This window comes from Elephas maximus, chromosome 4 (assembly GCF_024166365.1).
Source record: "Elephas maximus indicus isolate mEleMax1 chromosome 4, mEleMax1 primary haplotype, whole genome shotgun sequence".
NCBI classification, from domain to species: Eukaryota; Metazoa; Chordata; class Mammalia; order Proboscidea; family Elephantidae; genus Elephas; species Elephas maximus.
This window is the reverse complement of record NC_064822.1, coordinates 179,805,967-179,821,993: the sequence shown is the minus strand read 5'-3', so window position 1 is coordinate 179,821,993 and position 16,027 is coordinate 179,805,967. Positions and strand designations below refer to the sequence as shown.

Sequence of the window (16,027 nt, the reverse complement as noted above, 5' to 3'; positions counted from 1 at the left end):
TTCTGTGTGTTCTTCCATCTTCTTTTGATGCTTCCTATGTCGTTTAATATTTGCCTGGTAGACTCCTTCAGCATTCCAACTCAAAGCTTGAATTTTTTCAGCTTCAGAAATGCTGAGCGAATCCTTCTCTTTTGGTTTTCTATCTCCAGGTCTTTGCACGTGTCATCATAATACTTTGTCTTCTTGAGCCGCCCGTTGAAATCCTGTGTTCAGCTTTTTACTTCATCATTTTTTCCTTTTGCTCTAGCTACTTGACATTCAATAGCAATTTCAGAGTCTCTTTTGACATCCATTTAGGTCTTTTCTTTCTCTCCTGTCTTTTTAATGACCTCTTGCTTTCTCCATGTATGATGCCCTTGATGTCATTCCACAACTTGTCTGGTCTTAGGTCATTAGTGTTCACTGCGTCAAAATCTATCCTTGACAAGGTATCTAAATTCAGGTGGTATATACTCAAAGTTTCACACTGACTCTCATGGACTTGTTCTAATTTTCTTCAGTTTCAACTTGAACTTGCATATGAGTAATTGATGGTCTGATCTGCAGTGCACCCTGGCCTCCTTATGACTGATAATATTGAGCTTTTCCATTTTCTCTTTCCACATATGTAATTGATTTGATTCCTGTGTACTGCATCAGTACACCATCTGTATAGGTGCCGTTTATGTTGGTGAAAAAAGGTATTTACAATAAAGAAGTCTTTGGTCTTGCAAAATTCAGTCATGCAATCTCTAGCATCATTCTATCACCAAAGCCATATTTCCCAACTACCAATCCTTCTTCGTTTCCATCTTTCATGTTTTAATTACCAGTGATTATCAGTGTGTCCTGATCGCACATTCTATCAATTTCGGACTGCAGAAGTTGGTAAAAATCTTCACTTGCTTCATCTTTGGATTTAGTGGTTGGTGCATAAACTCAAATAATAGTCGTATTAACTGTTCTTCCTTGTGGGTGTATGGATATTATACGATCACTGACAACGCATCGTTCATGATAGATCTTGAATGCTCTTTTTGACGATGAATGCACCTTACAGCGAAATAATAGATTGGCTTATAAAATGAACAGTATCATCCATGAGTAATGTGCTCCTTTAGACAATGGACCACACGAGACCAAATGGTCAACATTTAGCCAAAAGCAAAGATGAGAAGGCATGGAGGGTGTCTTAGTTATTTAGTGGTGCTATAAAAGAAATACCACAAGTAGATGGCTTTAACACACAGAAATTTATTCCCTCACAGTCTAGGAGGCTAGAAGTCCAAATTCAGGGTGCCAGCTCCAAGGGAAGGCTTTCTCTGTCTGCTGGCTCTGGGCGAAGGTCCTTTTCAGTCAATCTTCCCCTACTCTAGAAGCTTCTCAGCACAGGGACCCCAGGTCCAAAGGACATGTGCTCCTGGCTCTGCTTTCGTGGTTGTATGAGGTCCTCCTGTGTCTCTGCTTGCTTTTTTCTTTCATATCTCAAGAGGATTGACTCCAGATAATCTTGTCGACTGAGTCCTGACTCATTCACATAACTGCCTCTAATCCCACCTCATGAACATCATAGAGGTAGGATCTACAACACATAGGATAATCACATCAGATCACGAAATGGTAGACAATCACACAATACTGGAAATCAAGGACTAACCAAGTTGATAGATATTTTGGGGGGAACATGACTCAATCCCTGACAGAGCGGAAGAGAAGCTAGATGGATGGAAACAGAACAAACAGAATGAAAATAATGACAATCCTGACACATTGTAAAAATTGTAACCAATGTCACAGAACAATTTGTATAAAAATTGTTAAAGGGGAATCTAATTTGCTCTGTAAGCTTTCACCAAAAACACAATAAAATCTTTTTAGAAATTCTCATGAAACCCAGATTTTCTTGAGCCACAGAGGCTGGATGAACCAAAACTATGTCCCTGAGATAATCTTTAAACCTTAAACTAAAAATAATCCTCAAGTCTTCCTGAAACCATACAATAAACCAAAAAACCAAACCTGTTGTCATTGAGTCAATTCTGACTCATAGCAAACCTATAGGACAGGGTAGAACTGCCCCACAGAGTTTCCAAGGAGTGCCCGGTGGCTTCTAACTGCTGACCTTTCGGTTAGCAGCCGTAGCTCTTAACCACTACGCCATCAGGTTTTCCAAACCATGCAATAGTTTAGCTTAACTAGTAAAGGTTGTCTGCCTTGAGCATCTTGCTCTTTTAAAATCTGTTTATATGGGATCAAACTAACAACTGCAACTGGAAAGATAAGATAGGAAACAGGGGGCGGTGAGTTTATATCAATGGGGGAGGAACAACTCAGAAAAGGAGAGCGAGAATGGTTGCACAACTCCAAGAATGTAATCACTGTCACTGAATTGTACATGTAGAAACTGTTGGATTGGTGTACGTTTCGCTGTATATATTCTCAACAACAGCAATAACCAAAAATAAAATATACAAAAAAGAACACATTAGATCAGTTTATTAAAAAAAAAAGTACATTAGATAAGTGAGGCGAGATAATTTGTATGGATTCTCACAGTCTTATCTGTTTTCTGACAGAAAGAACTTTTCCTCCAGATAGAAAACTAAAACAGCTGGAATAAATCCACAGGGAGTAACACTGGGGCTGTGCTGTGTCTCGGAGAGGCGGCCAGCTTTTGTGTCCAAGTAATGCCTTCCATGGAACCTCTGGGTGGTGCAACAATCAGTGAGCTCGGCTGCTAACCGAAAGGTCAGAGATTCGAGCACACCCAGAGGTATTTCAGAAAAAAGGCCTGGTGATCTACTTCAAGAGCTCAGCTACTAACCGGAAGGTCAGAGATTCGAGTCTACCCAGAGGTGCTTTGGAAAAAAAGGCCTGGTGATCTACTTCAGGACAAGCAGCCATTGAAAGCCCTATGGAGCACAGTTCTACCCTGAAACACCTGGGATCACCATGAGTCAGAGTCAACTTGATGGCAACTGTTTAATGCCTCCTAACCTTCTGATTTTACCTGGCTACACTGGGGTGTGTGGGGGGTACTCAGTGGACACCAGCACAGGGGATGCAGCAGAAAATACAGCAGGCCCTGCCCTGGGATGCTCAGAGTCTGATGGAGGTGGTCGACGCCTCCAGAACCATAACACAGATAGGACCACAGCCAGGAGAGCACCACAGGCGGTGGGACAGGGCTGGGGAAAGCCAGCAAGGGAGGAGGTGTTTTGCACTGTCCCTCTAAGATTTGGTGAGCTTCCACACGGTAGGGAAGGTGATGAAGGTGTTCCAGGTGGAGGAAACAGCCGGAGCAAAGGTATCTAAAGGTGCAAGGAGATGGCGAGTCCTCGAATGTGACTGGCACCAGGCGTAGGTGGAGACAGGGAGTGGTGAGTGATAAGGTGGGCAAGAGAGGAGGTGGAACCAGGTCAGGGGGCCTGTGGCCAGGCTAATGAGTTTGAGCTCGGTCCTGTCGTTGTTGTTAGGTCCGCTGAGTCGATTCCGACTCATAGTTACCCAATGAGACAGAGTCGACTGCCCCATAGAGTTTTCTAGGCTGTAATCTTTACAGGAGAGATTGTCAGGTCTTTTCTCCCATGGAGCGGCTAGTGGGTTGGAAGTGCCGATCTTTCCATTAGCAGGACAGTGCTTAACCGTTGCACCATCAGGGCTCCTTGAACTTGGTCCTGGGAGGTCATTAACGATTACTTGGTAGGAACACACTATCCAAACCTCTTTACCCTGCCTGAGGAACATGACCTCCAGACATCTAGAGGGAGAGGCTTTGCTGGGATCCTGTCCTGTGGCATCTGGGGAAACACATGGGGTCTCAGTATCTTCTTGTATACCAACAGGACTCGCTGATTTGGCTTGGGAGGGCAGGGAGCTGGAATGAGGCTGAGTAAGTTTTTTTAAATAGCACCTGGCCAAGCCCTGTAGACAAACACTTTGGCTCAAGTCCGTTTCATTTCTATCTCGTGGAGGGGATCGCTGCCATCCTGGAGGGAATTGCTGGAGATCTGGCCCCTTGGTGATCCCTGTTGCCATGGCTGGCTCACATTCCATCCTATAAGTTGTTTTCTCCTCGCACTCCCAAGGGTAAAGCAAAGCCTCCTTCCAGCCTGGACACAGACTGGTCAGCTGTAAGGAGAAACTCCGAGAGACTACTGCTGGCACCATGAACCCAGAACCCGATGGACTCAGCTCAGGTAGTCCTTCCTTTTCGTAGGACGTGCAGTTGAGATTGGCCCTCCAAAGCTGAGTTAACCTACAGAGGAATCAAGAATTGAGAAGGGAGTTGGATGAGCGTGCGTGCACATGAAACCACATGATTCGAAGCATCATTGTAATTGGGTTAAAATGACAGCCTCGACCAGAGCATTTTAGAAGGTTAGCAATGTAAATCTGCATAGAACTCTTACCCTTTAGGTATATTGATTCATGTAAACTGGCTTTACGAAAAAATGTTTTGTTGTTATAATAATGGCAGAGATATTTGTATACAATGCAATAAATCTCTGCTGAAACACTGCACAAAAATTTTTATAAACAGTCGTTTTTGTGTCATCCCTTCTGACATTGTCACCCCATGGGGTCTGAACCCCCATACCTCTCTAGTGACGTCACTGGCCCCTGTCGCTTGTTTGCGATTCCGTAATCCCCCAAACCTTTAAAAACTGTACATGTCTTTGGTGGCTCGCTTGGACAGAAACCCTGACCTGAACTAACCTCGGACCACTTCTGTTCCTTACAGTATTTGTCCCAGTGGTTTAGAGCTCCCTGCTAATAGGAAGGTGGACGATTTGAAACCACCAGCTACTGTGAGGGAGAAAGATGTAGCAGTCTGCTTCCATAAAGATTGTAGCCTTGGAAACCACATGGGGCAGTCCTACTCTGTCCTATAGGGTCGCTATGAGTTGAAATTGATTTGACAGTAATGGATTCGGTTTTTTGATTTAGTGTGAATATTGGTTTCACTGCCGAATTAATTTAATAAATTAAACAAAAATGTGTTTGATCAGAGGATGCTCCTTACAACCATTATAGACACACGCACACCCACACACATGCACACATATGTACAATATGTGCATATATAAACCACTTGTGCTGGGCTGGTAACCAAAAGGTTGGCGGTTCAAACCCACACAGGGCACTGCAGAAGAAAGGCCCGGTGAACTGCTTCCTTACAGATTATAGCCAAGTTCTCCTCTGTAACATGTGGGGATCAACATGTAGCAGAATCTACTCGATGGTACAAGACAACAACGACAAATTACGTATGAAATCATTCACAAAAACAGTACTTGTCCTTATTATATTCAAAACATTGATATTTTCCATTCCATTCTCTTTGTAAAATGCTGCCCTTGATCCAATAAACTCATTTCCTGACCTGCTGATAGGTTGCACCTCACACTTTTTGTCAGTTTGGCCAGTGGTTTATCAATTTTGTTGATTTTTTCAAAAAACCAGCTTTTGGTCTTGTTAACTCTTTCAATTCTTTTTCTGTTTCCTATTTCATTTAGTTCAGTTCTAATTTTTATTATATATTTTCTTCTGGTGCCTGTGGGTTTCTTTCGTAGCTCTCTTTCTATTTGTTCAAGTCGTAGGGATAATTCTTTGATTTTGGCCCTTTCTCCTTTTTTGGATGTGTGCATTTATTGATATAAATTGGCCTCTGAGCACTGCTTTTGCTGTGTCCCAAAGGTTCTGATAGGAAGTGTTTTCATTCTCATTGGAGTCTATGAATTTCTTTATTCCATCCTTAATGTCATCTATATAATCCAGTCTTTTTTGAGCAGGGTATTGTTCAGTTTCCAAGTGTTTGATTTCTTTTCCCTGCTTTTCCTATTATTGATTTCCACTTTTATGGCCTTATGGTCAGAGAAGATGCTTTGTAATATTTCAATGTTTTGGATTCTGCTAAGGCTTGCTTTATGACCTAATACGTGGTCTATTCTAGAGAATGTTCCGTGTGCACTAGAAAAGTATACTTGGTTGCTGTTGGGTGGAGTGTTCTGTATACGTCTATGATGTCAAGTTGGTTGATTGTGGCATTTAGATCTTCCGTGTCTTTATTGAGCTTCTTTCTGGATGTCCTGTTGCTCCCCGAAAGTGGTGTGTTGAAGTCTCCTACTATTATTGTGGAGCCGTCTATCTCACTTTTCAATGCTGGTAGAGTTTGTTTTATGTATCTTGCAGCCCTGTCACTGGGTGCATAAATATTTAATATGGTTATATCTTCTTGGTGTATCATCCCTTTAATCATTATATAGTGTCCTTCCTTATCCTTTCTGATGGATTTAACTTTAAAGTCTATTTTGTCAGAAATTAATATTGCCACTCCTGCTCTTTTTTGATTGTTGTTTGCTTGATATATTTTTTTCCACCCTTTGAGTTTTAGTTTGTTTGTGTCTCTAAGTCTAAGGTGTGTCTCTTGTAAGCAGCAGATAGACGGATCTCGTTTTTTAATCCATTCTGCCACTCTCTGTCTCTTCATTGGTGCATTTAGTCCATTTACATTCAGGGTAGTTATGGATAGGTATGAATTTAGTGCTATCATTTTGATGTCTTTTTTTGTGTGTTGACAGCTTCTTTTTTCCACTTGATTTTATGTGCTGAGTAGATTTTCTTTATATATTGTCCTTTCCTCATATTTGTTGTTGATTTTGTTTCTGCTGAGTCTGTATTTTTTTCTTGTATTTTATTTTGATGAGTAGGATAGTTTGTCTCCTTTGTGGTTACCTTATTATTTACCCCTATTTTTCCAAATTTAAACCTAACTTTTATTTCTTTGTATTGCCATATCTTCCTCTCCACATGGAAGGTGTATGTTTACATTTCTTAGTCCCTCTTTCTTATTCTAATGTCTTCTTTTATAAAATAACATCACTGTTACCCTGTTTTGAGCTTTTTTTTTTTTTTTTTTTTAAATCTTGCTTTGTTTTTTTGGATTTCCCTGTCTGGGTTGACTTCTGGTTGCCGTGTCCAGTGTTCTAGTCCTGGGTTGATATCTGATATTATTGATTTTCTAACCAAAGAACTCCCTTTAGCATTTCTTGTCATTTTGGTTTGGTTTTTATGAATTCCCTCAACTTGTATTTATCTGGAAATGTCTTAATTTCACCTTCATATTTAAGAGACAGTTTTGATGGATATATGATTCTTGGCAGGCATTTTTTTTTTTCCTTCAATTTTTAAAATATGTCATCCCATTGCCTTCTTGCCTTCATGGTTTCTACCGAGTAGTCCGAGCTTATTCTTATCGGCTTTCCTTTTGTAGCTGACTTTTCATTTCTCTCTTGCTGCTCTTATAATTCTCTCTTTATCTTTGGTTTTGGCAAGTTTGATTATAATATGTCTTGGTGACTTTCTTTTAACAGACTTTCTTTTAACATCTACCTTGCGTGGAGTTCAATGAGCATCTTGGATAGATATCTTTCAGAATATCAGGGAAGTTTTCTGCCAACAAATCTTCAACAATTCTCTCTGTATTTTCTGTTATGCCTCCCTGTTCTGGTACTCCAATCACTTGTAGGTTATTTCTCTTAATAGAGTCCCACTTGATTCTTAAGTTTCCTTCATTTTTTTAAATTCTTTTACCTGATTTTTCTTCAAATATATTAGTGCCAAGTGATTTATCTTTGAGTTCAGAAATTCTAGCTTCTGATTGCTCAGTTCTGCTCCTCTGACTTTCTATTGAGTTATCTAATTCTGTAATTTTATTGTTAATTTTCTGAATTTCTGATTGCTGTCTGTCTATGGATTTTTCCAGGTTATCAAATTTTTCATTATATTCCTGAATAATCTTTCTAATTTCTTCAATTACTTTATCTGTGTGTTCCTTGGTTTGTTCTGTGTATTGTCTCATTTTCTTCCTGATGTCTTGAAGGGTTCTGTACATTAAACTTTTGTATTCTGCATCTGGTAATTCCAGGAATGCACTTTCATCTAGAAGATCCCTGGATTCTTTGCTTTGAGAGCCCATTGAGGTGATTATGGTCTGTTTCTTTATGTGACTTGATATTGACTGTTGTCTCCAAGCCATCTATAAGTTATCGTATTAGTTTATGCTTGCTTACTGTGTCATAGCTTCTCGCTTTGTTTTGTTTTGTTATACCCCATGGGTTGCTTGAGTGAGGTTGCTTGATTATTTTTGCCTTTGGAGCTCTGGTGTCCTGTCCCCAGATGTCTAGAGCTGTTATCAGGTATATCAGTCTAGGAGTGCATTCAATTTTCTCATATGAATTCAGCTCAGGTTTCCAGGTAGCTGATGATCAAGTGTGTGGTACAGGCTCTGTCCTACAGTCTTAGGGGGGCAGGGGTGGTTGGCGTATATACTGGTATCTGATTGCAGTAGGAGGTCACACTCTGAACAAGGCAGGGGGCTTAGAACTGACCCCTGAGTGTCTCTGAGGAAAGTGTGTCCCTGTTCTCTAGAGCATGCAGGTGGGTGGGTTCTGCAGAGGGACCATGGGCACCCAAAGTTTTTGGTTGTAAGGACTGGGAGGTACCAGTTTGCTTTGGACCCCTGTTGCGGGTGGCTGGGTGACCTGCTTGGAGCTACCAGTCCTTAGGTCCCTGATGTGGGTAGGTGAGGACTTTGTTTAATAGGGAAAGCAATGTCAAACATCAAACACCCACCTCTTTGCGGCACAGCCTAAATGGTTGGAGTTTGCCAACAAGGGCCTATTCTCCCGAAATAGGCCCACACAGGTCCATGCAGAAGGGAAAGGTGCTCAAGGTCCATGGACGGTTCATGCCTGGACAGGAGCCGCTTCTGTCCTGAGCTCCCCCAGTTAGTGGAGCTAGCAAGTTATCTTTTCCCCTAAATGCAATTTTTTTCCTTTCCAAGGCTGGGACGATGGCTCTAGGCGCTCAACAGGGCTTATCTCAAGCCCAGAGAATTCAGCTGCAGAAGCCCGTTTGGGGGTGGGGGTGGGGGCACGTTAAAAGATATGCGAGTACTTAGCTTTTGCCAAGAGCACCATTCTCCTCAGGTTCCCGGAGGTGTGAGTGTGCTGTGTGGCTGGCTGCTTCTCCCTGAGGAAATTGCAGCCGAATGCTAGTACCAGCCCACCAGCCACTGCTTTGGGAATGGTGCCTGAGGGCTCCCTGCTATTCAGGTCCAGTAACTCCTCTCCATTTCTGAACGGTCTCTTCCTCCCCCTCCCACTCAGTTCATTTTCTAAGCTTGCCTTTGAAGCTCAGGGCTCCCAGCTTGTCACAAATATACTCGTTTCACTTGTTTTGGGGGGTCTTTGTTGTAAAGAGGGCACGCTGGAAGCATTTGTCTAGTCCGCCATCTTGGCTCCGCCTCTCTGCAACTCACATTTTGAAGACACTGATATAAAGTGCTTGCCACACAATAGGGACAGGGTAAATGGGAACTATCAGTGGAATTCTCTCACTTTCTGGTGCTGGAAGGCTCGTTTTCTGATTGCCCTGAGCTGACAATGATTCTTTTGTCCACAAAGTTCCAAGACACTTCTCAGGTGACTTTATCAGAAGTACCCTAAGTGACAGCTACTCAGGAAGATGTATATATAACCACCTTATATAATCAATGCAATTTATGATCTGCCACCATTTCCTCTAACCATGTTCTGTTTCTTTCCAACTAGAGAGCCAAGGCTTCATTGAGGAAGTCATTGAGTATCTAGAGAACAGTTTGAGGCAAGAGGAGCTGCAACTCCTGCTGGCTGAAGACCAAGCCTGGGAGAGATTCCTGAATAAGGCGGGCTTGTCCAGGTAACATCCACGGTGCTCCAGGAACGGCACCCCATACTTCCCGCTGGGCCAGTTGCCTCCTGGCAGACACGCATCCTCCAGGCAATCTCCTGTGGGGTTGAGGATATCCCTTCTCAGCAATCCATGAGGGACATTTCCTCCATGCCATTCACTGGCGGAGCCCTGATGAATTCAGTGGTTAAGTGATACGGCTGCTAACCAAAAGGTCGGTCATCAGTTCAAATCCACCAGCTGCTCTTTGGAAACCCTGTGGGGCAGTTCTACTCTGTCCTGTAGGGTCACTATGAGTCAAAATTAGCTTGATGGAAATGGGTTTGGTTCTAGTCGACATACAGTCACCCCTGATGAACAGGAAGTCAGTATGATTTTGTAACAAGTCCGAGTGGGTGGCTACCAAACTTTTGTAATTTGAGGAACTCGCCCCTACTTGTCCTCCCAAGTTCCCACTGGAGACAAAAATACCTCCTTCTCAAGTCTGTCCAAATGCAGGTCTTTGTAGGCTTAACGATTCATGTATTTGGTCCTTCAAGTCTCTGGCATCTTTAAGAGGTTCTATAAAATTGCTCATTGCTTTGGAGTGCACACGTGTTAAGCCATCATCAGCTAAGGTGTGAGCTTAGTGGCATCTGAGAGTAGGCCCTGAACGTTGAGGGTACTGGCTGGTGGCTTGGGAGTCAGTATAGGTGGGGTACAGAGTCAGAGTAGAGCCAGGGTTCATTGCCGGGGCTCCTGAATGCCCGTCAGTAGGGGCATGTTTCCAAGGAAGACAAGCCTCCCCCACAGGCACTGGATGGGACAACACATTACTCACTTAGAAAAAAGACAGAACAACGTCAGCTTCCATAATGGGCATCGGTCGCTCATGGTCAGTGCATCTCTCACTCAGCTGACACAAGGAGCTGATCTGCATGCACCCCTCCTGTGATACAGGAGAAGGATCCGGTTTCTTCCCCACAGGGAACAGATGGAGCAGTGGGGTTGGCCAGGTGCTATGTAATGCACACACCTAGCTGATGTCGTTCCTGGGAATATTAACATGAGTTCAGGGCAGGAGCGGACCAATGCGTTATTAGGCCATTATGGGAAGTGTTTGCGTCAAGATGGCCCAGAAAAGGAATTAGCCCATATTCTCGTCTCATCCAAAAAGCCAGGCCAACACAGCTGGTCCTAATTACAAGGTCCATTCATGTGACACAGGGAAAGGGAGCAGGCTGTGCTGGGACTGACCCTTTCAAAGAGGTGGTCACCCACCCTGAGTGAGAAAACATCTTAACCTACCATGAAACAGCATCTTAAGATGATTTTTGCTTATTTATTCCCTTATTGAATAAGTACTATGGAGCATCTATGATGTTCAAACATGAGTAACATTGAAAGAAAAATCTTTGCATTGTAGAATTCTTTCCATCTGATTTATAGTAAAAGCTGTATGATTTGTGGAGGATAGATCTTACCAAATCCATTTTACAGCTAAGGAAACTGTTTTTCTTAATTACTTGCTCTTCATTGTTACAGGAATGAGGGAGTTGTACTACATTAAGCTCTGAACAAGCTCAGGATAGACATAGCTGCAGAAGACAAAGAATAGCAGGATATTGAGAGGTTTTTGGATGAGTTTCCTTGGGTGAAAATGGAGCTTGAGGAGCATATAGAAGAGCTTCATAGAATTGTAGACAACATTGACAGGGTACACAGAGACTGCACCATCTTCCAGGTGGTGGCCAGTTTCACCGGCATCTTCTCTAGCATCCTGGGCTTGCTTGGCTTGGCTTTGGCACCCGCAACAACAGGGGCCAGTCTGGCACTTCCAGCAGCAGTGGGGCTCGGAACAGTGGCTGCTATCACTAGTGTTTCCACCAGCTTCATGGAAAGCTCGGCTGAGTCATCGGCAATAGCCAAAGCAAGCAAGCTGATGTCAACTGATGTTTGTGAAGGTATTGTGAAGCCTAGGCTACCATCTGTTCCCATCACAGAGATTAGCATGGAAGTCTTAGCAAACATTGGGAGAGCTATCCGTGACATCAGGCTGGGCAACCCTCACCCAGTAGCCAATGCCAGGCATCTCGTGAAGACAGGAGCCCAAGTCATGGGTAGGGCCTCCAGAGACGTCTTCCTTCCGTTGGGTGTGGTCAACCTGGTGAAAGACTCAAAGCACTTGTATGAGGGGGCGAAAACAGTCAGCTGAAGAGATAAGGATGCACACTTGGGAGCTGGAGGGGAAGTTAGAGGAGCTCACCCAGATCTATAAGTCTTTAGTAGGGACTGACTCAAGGACCCCCAGAGCAGTGCTGAGAGCAGGGAAGGCTGTCACCAGTGTGGAAGCATTTTATTCAATCGACAAAGAGAGAGAGATAGTTTATGCAACTGAGTATTAAGGAATTTGGTCTCTCCGTAGCTGAATATGGCAAGGGAAGGGTTAATGCAGATGGATTGTGGGTTTAAGCCAAGGCAGGAAATGGACCCATGAAGGCTAGATGAAGCCCCAAAATTATTGCCCTGAGATAATCTTTAAACCTTAAACCAAATATATCCCCTCAATTCTTCTTAAAACCATGTAATAGCTTAGCTTAACTCGTAAAGGTTGTCTGCCTTGAGCATTGTGCTCTTATAAGATCTATCTACATGGGATCAAAATGACAATAGTAACTTGAAAGATTAGATAGGAAACATATGGGGCAGTGAGTTTATGTCAATGGGGGAGGAACAACTCAGAAAAAGGAAGGGGAGAATGTTTGCACAACTCCAAGAATGTAATCAATGTCACTGAATTCTATATGTAGATAGGAACTGTTGGTTTGGTGTGTGTTTTGCTGTGTATATTCTCAATAACAACAAAAACAATAAAAATTTAAAAAAGAGAAGACAGGTAAGCTGGGGCTGAAATAAGAGAGGAGAAGGGAGTAGAGAGAAAGAATGGTAAGAAACAGTTCATTTTGTACTAAAGAAGACATCGGGAGCATGAGTGGGAGGGCGGCATGCAGGAACAAGCAATGAGAAAATGAAAGAGTAGGACATGGGAGAAAACCAGAGTTGAACTGTTGGAACACAGGAGAAGTAGCAGTGGCTCCATTACTGATGATGCCCATGGTCTGATGTCCTGGGAAGAGTGAAGACTTTCCCAGGTGGTAGTCTCTAGCCCTATCTTTCCAGTATCAACTCATCCTTGTCTTTCAGTAGCTTTATCTTAGTCAGGCAGTGACTTCTTGATCATGGTGATGATGATGGTGATGATGATGGTGGTGGTGGTGACAACAGAGTGAGTGGAGCATTTGGCAAGTCACCAGCTCTTTTGGGGGCAAGAGTGCACCGAAGGACCGATGAAGCTCCAGAGAAATGCCAAGTGCTGTGTTGGAACAGTGGTTGATTTGAAAAAAATGTGAAAGTAGTTGCTGGAGTATGCCAAGGAACCTTGAAGCATGTCATGGAGATCAACCAGCTTGGAATCAAGATACACAACCTCTCTGAGCCTCAATTTCCTCATAAGTTGGGGGAGGGAGGGTTGGAGAAAACAGGATTTCACATCCTTCTGGCTCTCCCCATCTTGGCTTCTATAGACTTTGGATCAATAAATATTGATTGATGCCCTGAGCTCTTGCTGTGTTGACTGATTTCCTCACTTGGCCCCTGAATGCCTGACTTCCCTTCCCCAAGAGCCTGCCTTCCAGGGTCTCAGGGAGCAAGTTCCCCATGCTGTTCCTGCTTGCCCTTGGGCTCCCATTCTCCCACCCAGTCATTTCTCTCAGGCCCCAGTACCCAGCAGGCCCCACTGGGAGACCCTGGAGAAGCTTGTGCATGTCTGACTTGGGCTGAACACAGGTGTGCTTTTGGTCCAACAGTCATGGCCCAGGATCAACACACAGCATATGAGTCTAATCAGGAATTAGATGGGCCTGTGTGCACATGTGAGAGAGGGTCAGAGATGGAAGGACTGAGAGAAACAGCCAGACAGCAAACATTCTCATCTAGGCTACCCTCACATTTCACCTAGACTCTTGTAAGGTGATTACTGTCTCTGCCCACTGCCCATTCTCCACACTGGGCCAGAATGACCCTTAAAGAACATAGATCTCATCAAGCACCTGCCTCCACCTCTTCAATGGTTTACGATTACCCTTTGCACAGAAAGCCATAAGCCTCCATGAGTCTAAAGTAGCCAGTTGTAGTCTGTTTCCCAGAAGGCAGAGCTGGAGGCAAGGCTCATATGCAGGTGGTTTATTTGGGAAACGATCCTTGGCTCTCACCTAGAAATACACAGATACAGAGATGTGGTTCCCTCAGTCTAAGCCCTGATTTCCTCTCTCCAGTGAAGCAGCAGAAAGAAACAACAAAACAGCCCCTCATCCCCAAATCGACATGAGGTCTCCTGCTCCTGTTTCCTTAGGACTGTTTTCCTCCCCATCACTGAACTGCCTTGGAAACAAATCAAATTCTCTCAGGAACCACAATTTGTGTTTCATTTAGTTAGGCTGAAGAATAAGAAAGGGGTAGAAAGATAAGGAGCCTGGAGTTCCCCAGATATCCCTGGGATCCTTGAAGAAGGGTTAGGAATGGCAGATTCCTGAGAATCAACAGTTAATGTGCTTGGCTGCTGACCAAAAGGTTGACAGTTCAAGTACACCCAGAGGTGCCTTGGAAGAAAAGCCTGGCAATCTACTTCCAAAGAATCAGTCTTTGAAAACCCTATGGAGCACAGTTTTCTGACACGTATTGTGGTTGCCTTGAGTTGGAATCGACTCGATGGCAACTGTTTTATCACTGGTGGAAACAAGATGATCTCTTGTTGCATAAAGCCTGGTTTAAACCTTGTGGGTCACTCAGTGTCCCCAAGACCAGCCTGGAGGAGAGAGAGGTAATATGGAGAGATTACACGGATCAGGGTCAAGGGTCCAGTCCACAACCCCAACCTGAAATCTCCCTCCACCGCCCATCTCGGAACTTTTGGATTTGCTTTTATTAAAGGAGGGACCGCCCTTCCCATATGCCATCCTGCCGGGGCCACACATGGTCAGCGGGAGGATCTCCTTGTTTTGTGGTTGTCCTCAATGGTGTGTAGTTTGAAATGTTGTTTTAAAGTAAAAACCCCACAGGTACACTACAGAGCTGAATGAAGAAATCACAGGAAAATTTAAAACATAAGACTTCAAAGTCATGTCAAAGAAATGCCTGCCAGGCAGCCAGGATTCCAATCCGAAGCCCTCTGCTTGCTGGCTCTGGTCGCAGGCTTTCCCTCTCTGTGTCTCACATTCTTCTTCTGGGAAATAAGAACAGCACCTGGCTTGTGTGAACATAGTAGGCAACACATTTTATAGAGGTGTCAGCACACACATGCATATATACGGTCCCCAGTCAGTGGAGTCACTAGGGTTGGTGTCACTCACCCCCCTCACGCATGCTAATTACTACAATATTGTAGCTAAAACACCAGAAATTTTGACAAAATCAATACCGTAAAACCACCGGCAGCAAACACTCCTGAAGTTCACCCTTCAGCCATAGATTAGACAGGCCCATGAATGAAACCAGACTAAATGGGCACACCAGCCCAGGGACAAGGCCCAGAAGGCAGGAGGGGACAGGAAAGCTGGTAACGGGGAACCCAAGGTGGAGAAGGGGAGAGTGTTGAGATGTTGTGGGGTTGGCAACCAATGTCATAAAACAATATGTGTATTAATTATTTAATGAGAAATTAGTTTGCTCTGTAAATCTTCTAATGTACAAAAAAAAAAAAAAAACACTGGAAGCAACAAAAACAACAACGTGTGATTGTAGCACCTGCAAACAAAACCACACGATTCGAAGCCTCATTGTAATTGGGTCGTAACGACACCTCTGACTGGAGCATATAAGAAGGTTAAAAAAGTAAGTTAGAATAGAGTTCCAGCCTTTTAGGTATATTGATGCACTTAAGCTGGGCTTACATAAAAATGTTTTGTTGTTATATTGCTTCAGGAATATTTTTATAAAAGGTAATAAATTTCTGCTGAAACATTGCACAAACATTTTATAGTCAGTCATTTTGGTGTCATCCCCTCTGACGGTGTCATGCCATGGGTTCTCCCCGCCGCTCCCCGCACCTCCCTAGTGACACCACTGGCCCCAGTCCCTTACCTGCAATTCCGTAATTCCCCAAACCTTGAAAAACCACACATCTCTTTGGTGGCTCATTTGGACAGAAATCCTGACCTGAACTAACCTCAGACTACTTCTATTCATTACAGTATTTGTCCCAGTAGTTTATAGCTCACTGCTAATCGGAAGGTGGACGACTGGAAACCACCAGCTGCTCTGAGGGAAAAAGATGCAG

General features: G+C 43.6%; 1 protein-coding gene across 3 annotated transcripts in view; it reads left to right on the top strand.

The window, feature by feature from the left end:
• The window catches only part of LOC126076000 (apolipoprotein L3-like), a 110,363-nt gene that overhangs the window by 48,586 nt on the left and 45,750 nt on the right, over window positions 1-16,027 (top strand). The window contains exon 3 of one of the 3 annotated variants that reach the window (XR_007517390.1): window positions 9,597-9,723. The exons of 1 other annotated variant lie outside the window; for it this stretch is intronic. Coding sequence is in view for 1 of the 2 variants with exons in the window: in XM_049884327.1 (XP_049740284.1) it covers window positions 4,148-4,178 (31 nt within the window). In the remaining variant the exon portion in view is untranslated. Of the gene's footprint in view, window positions 1-4,067; window positions 4,179-9,596; window positions 9,724-16,027 lie in introns of all 3 variants that reach the window. One more of the 3 variants, XM_049884327.1, reaches the window with a different exon arrangement.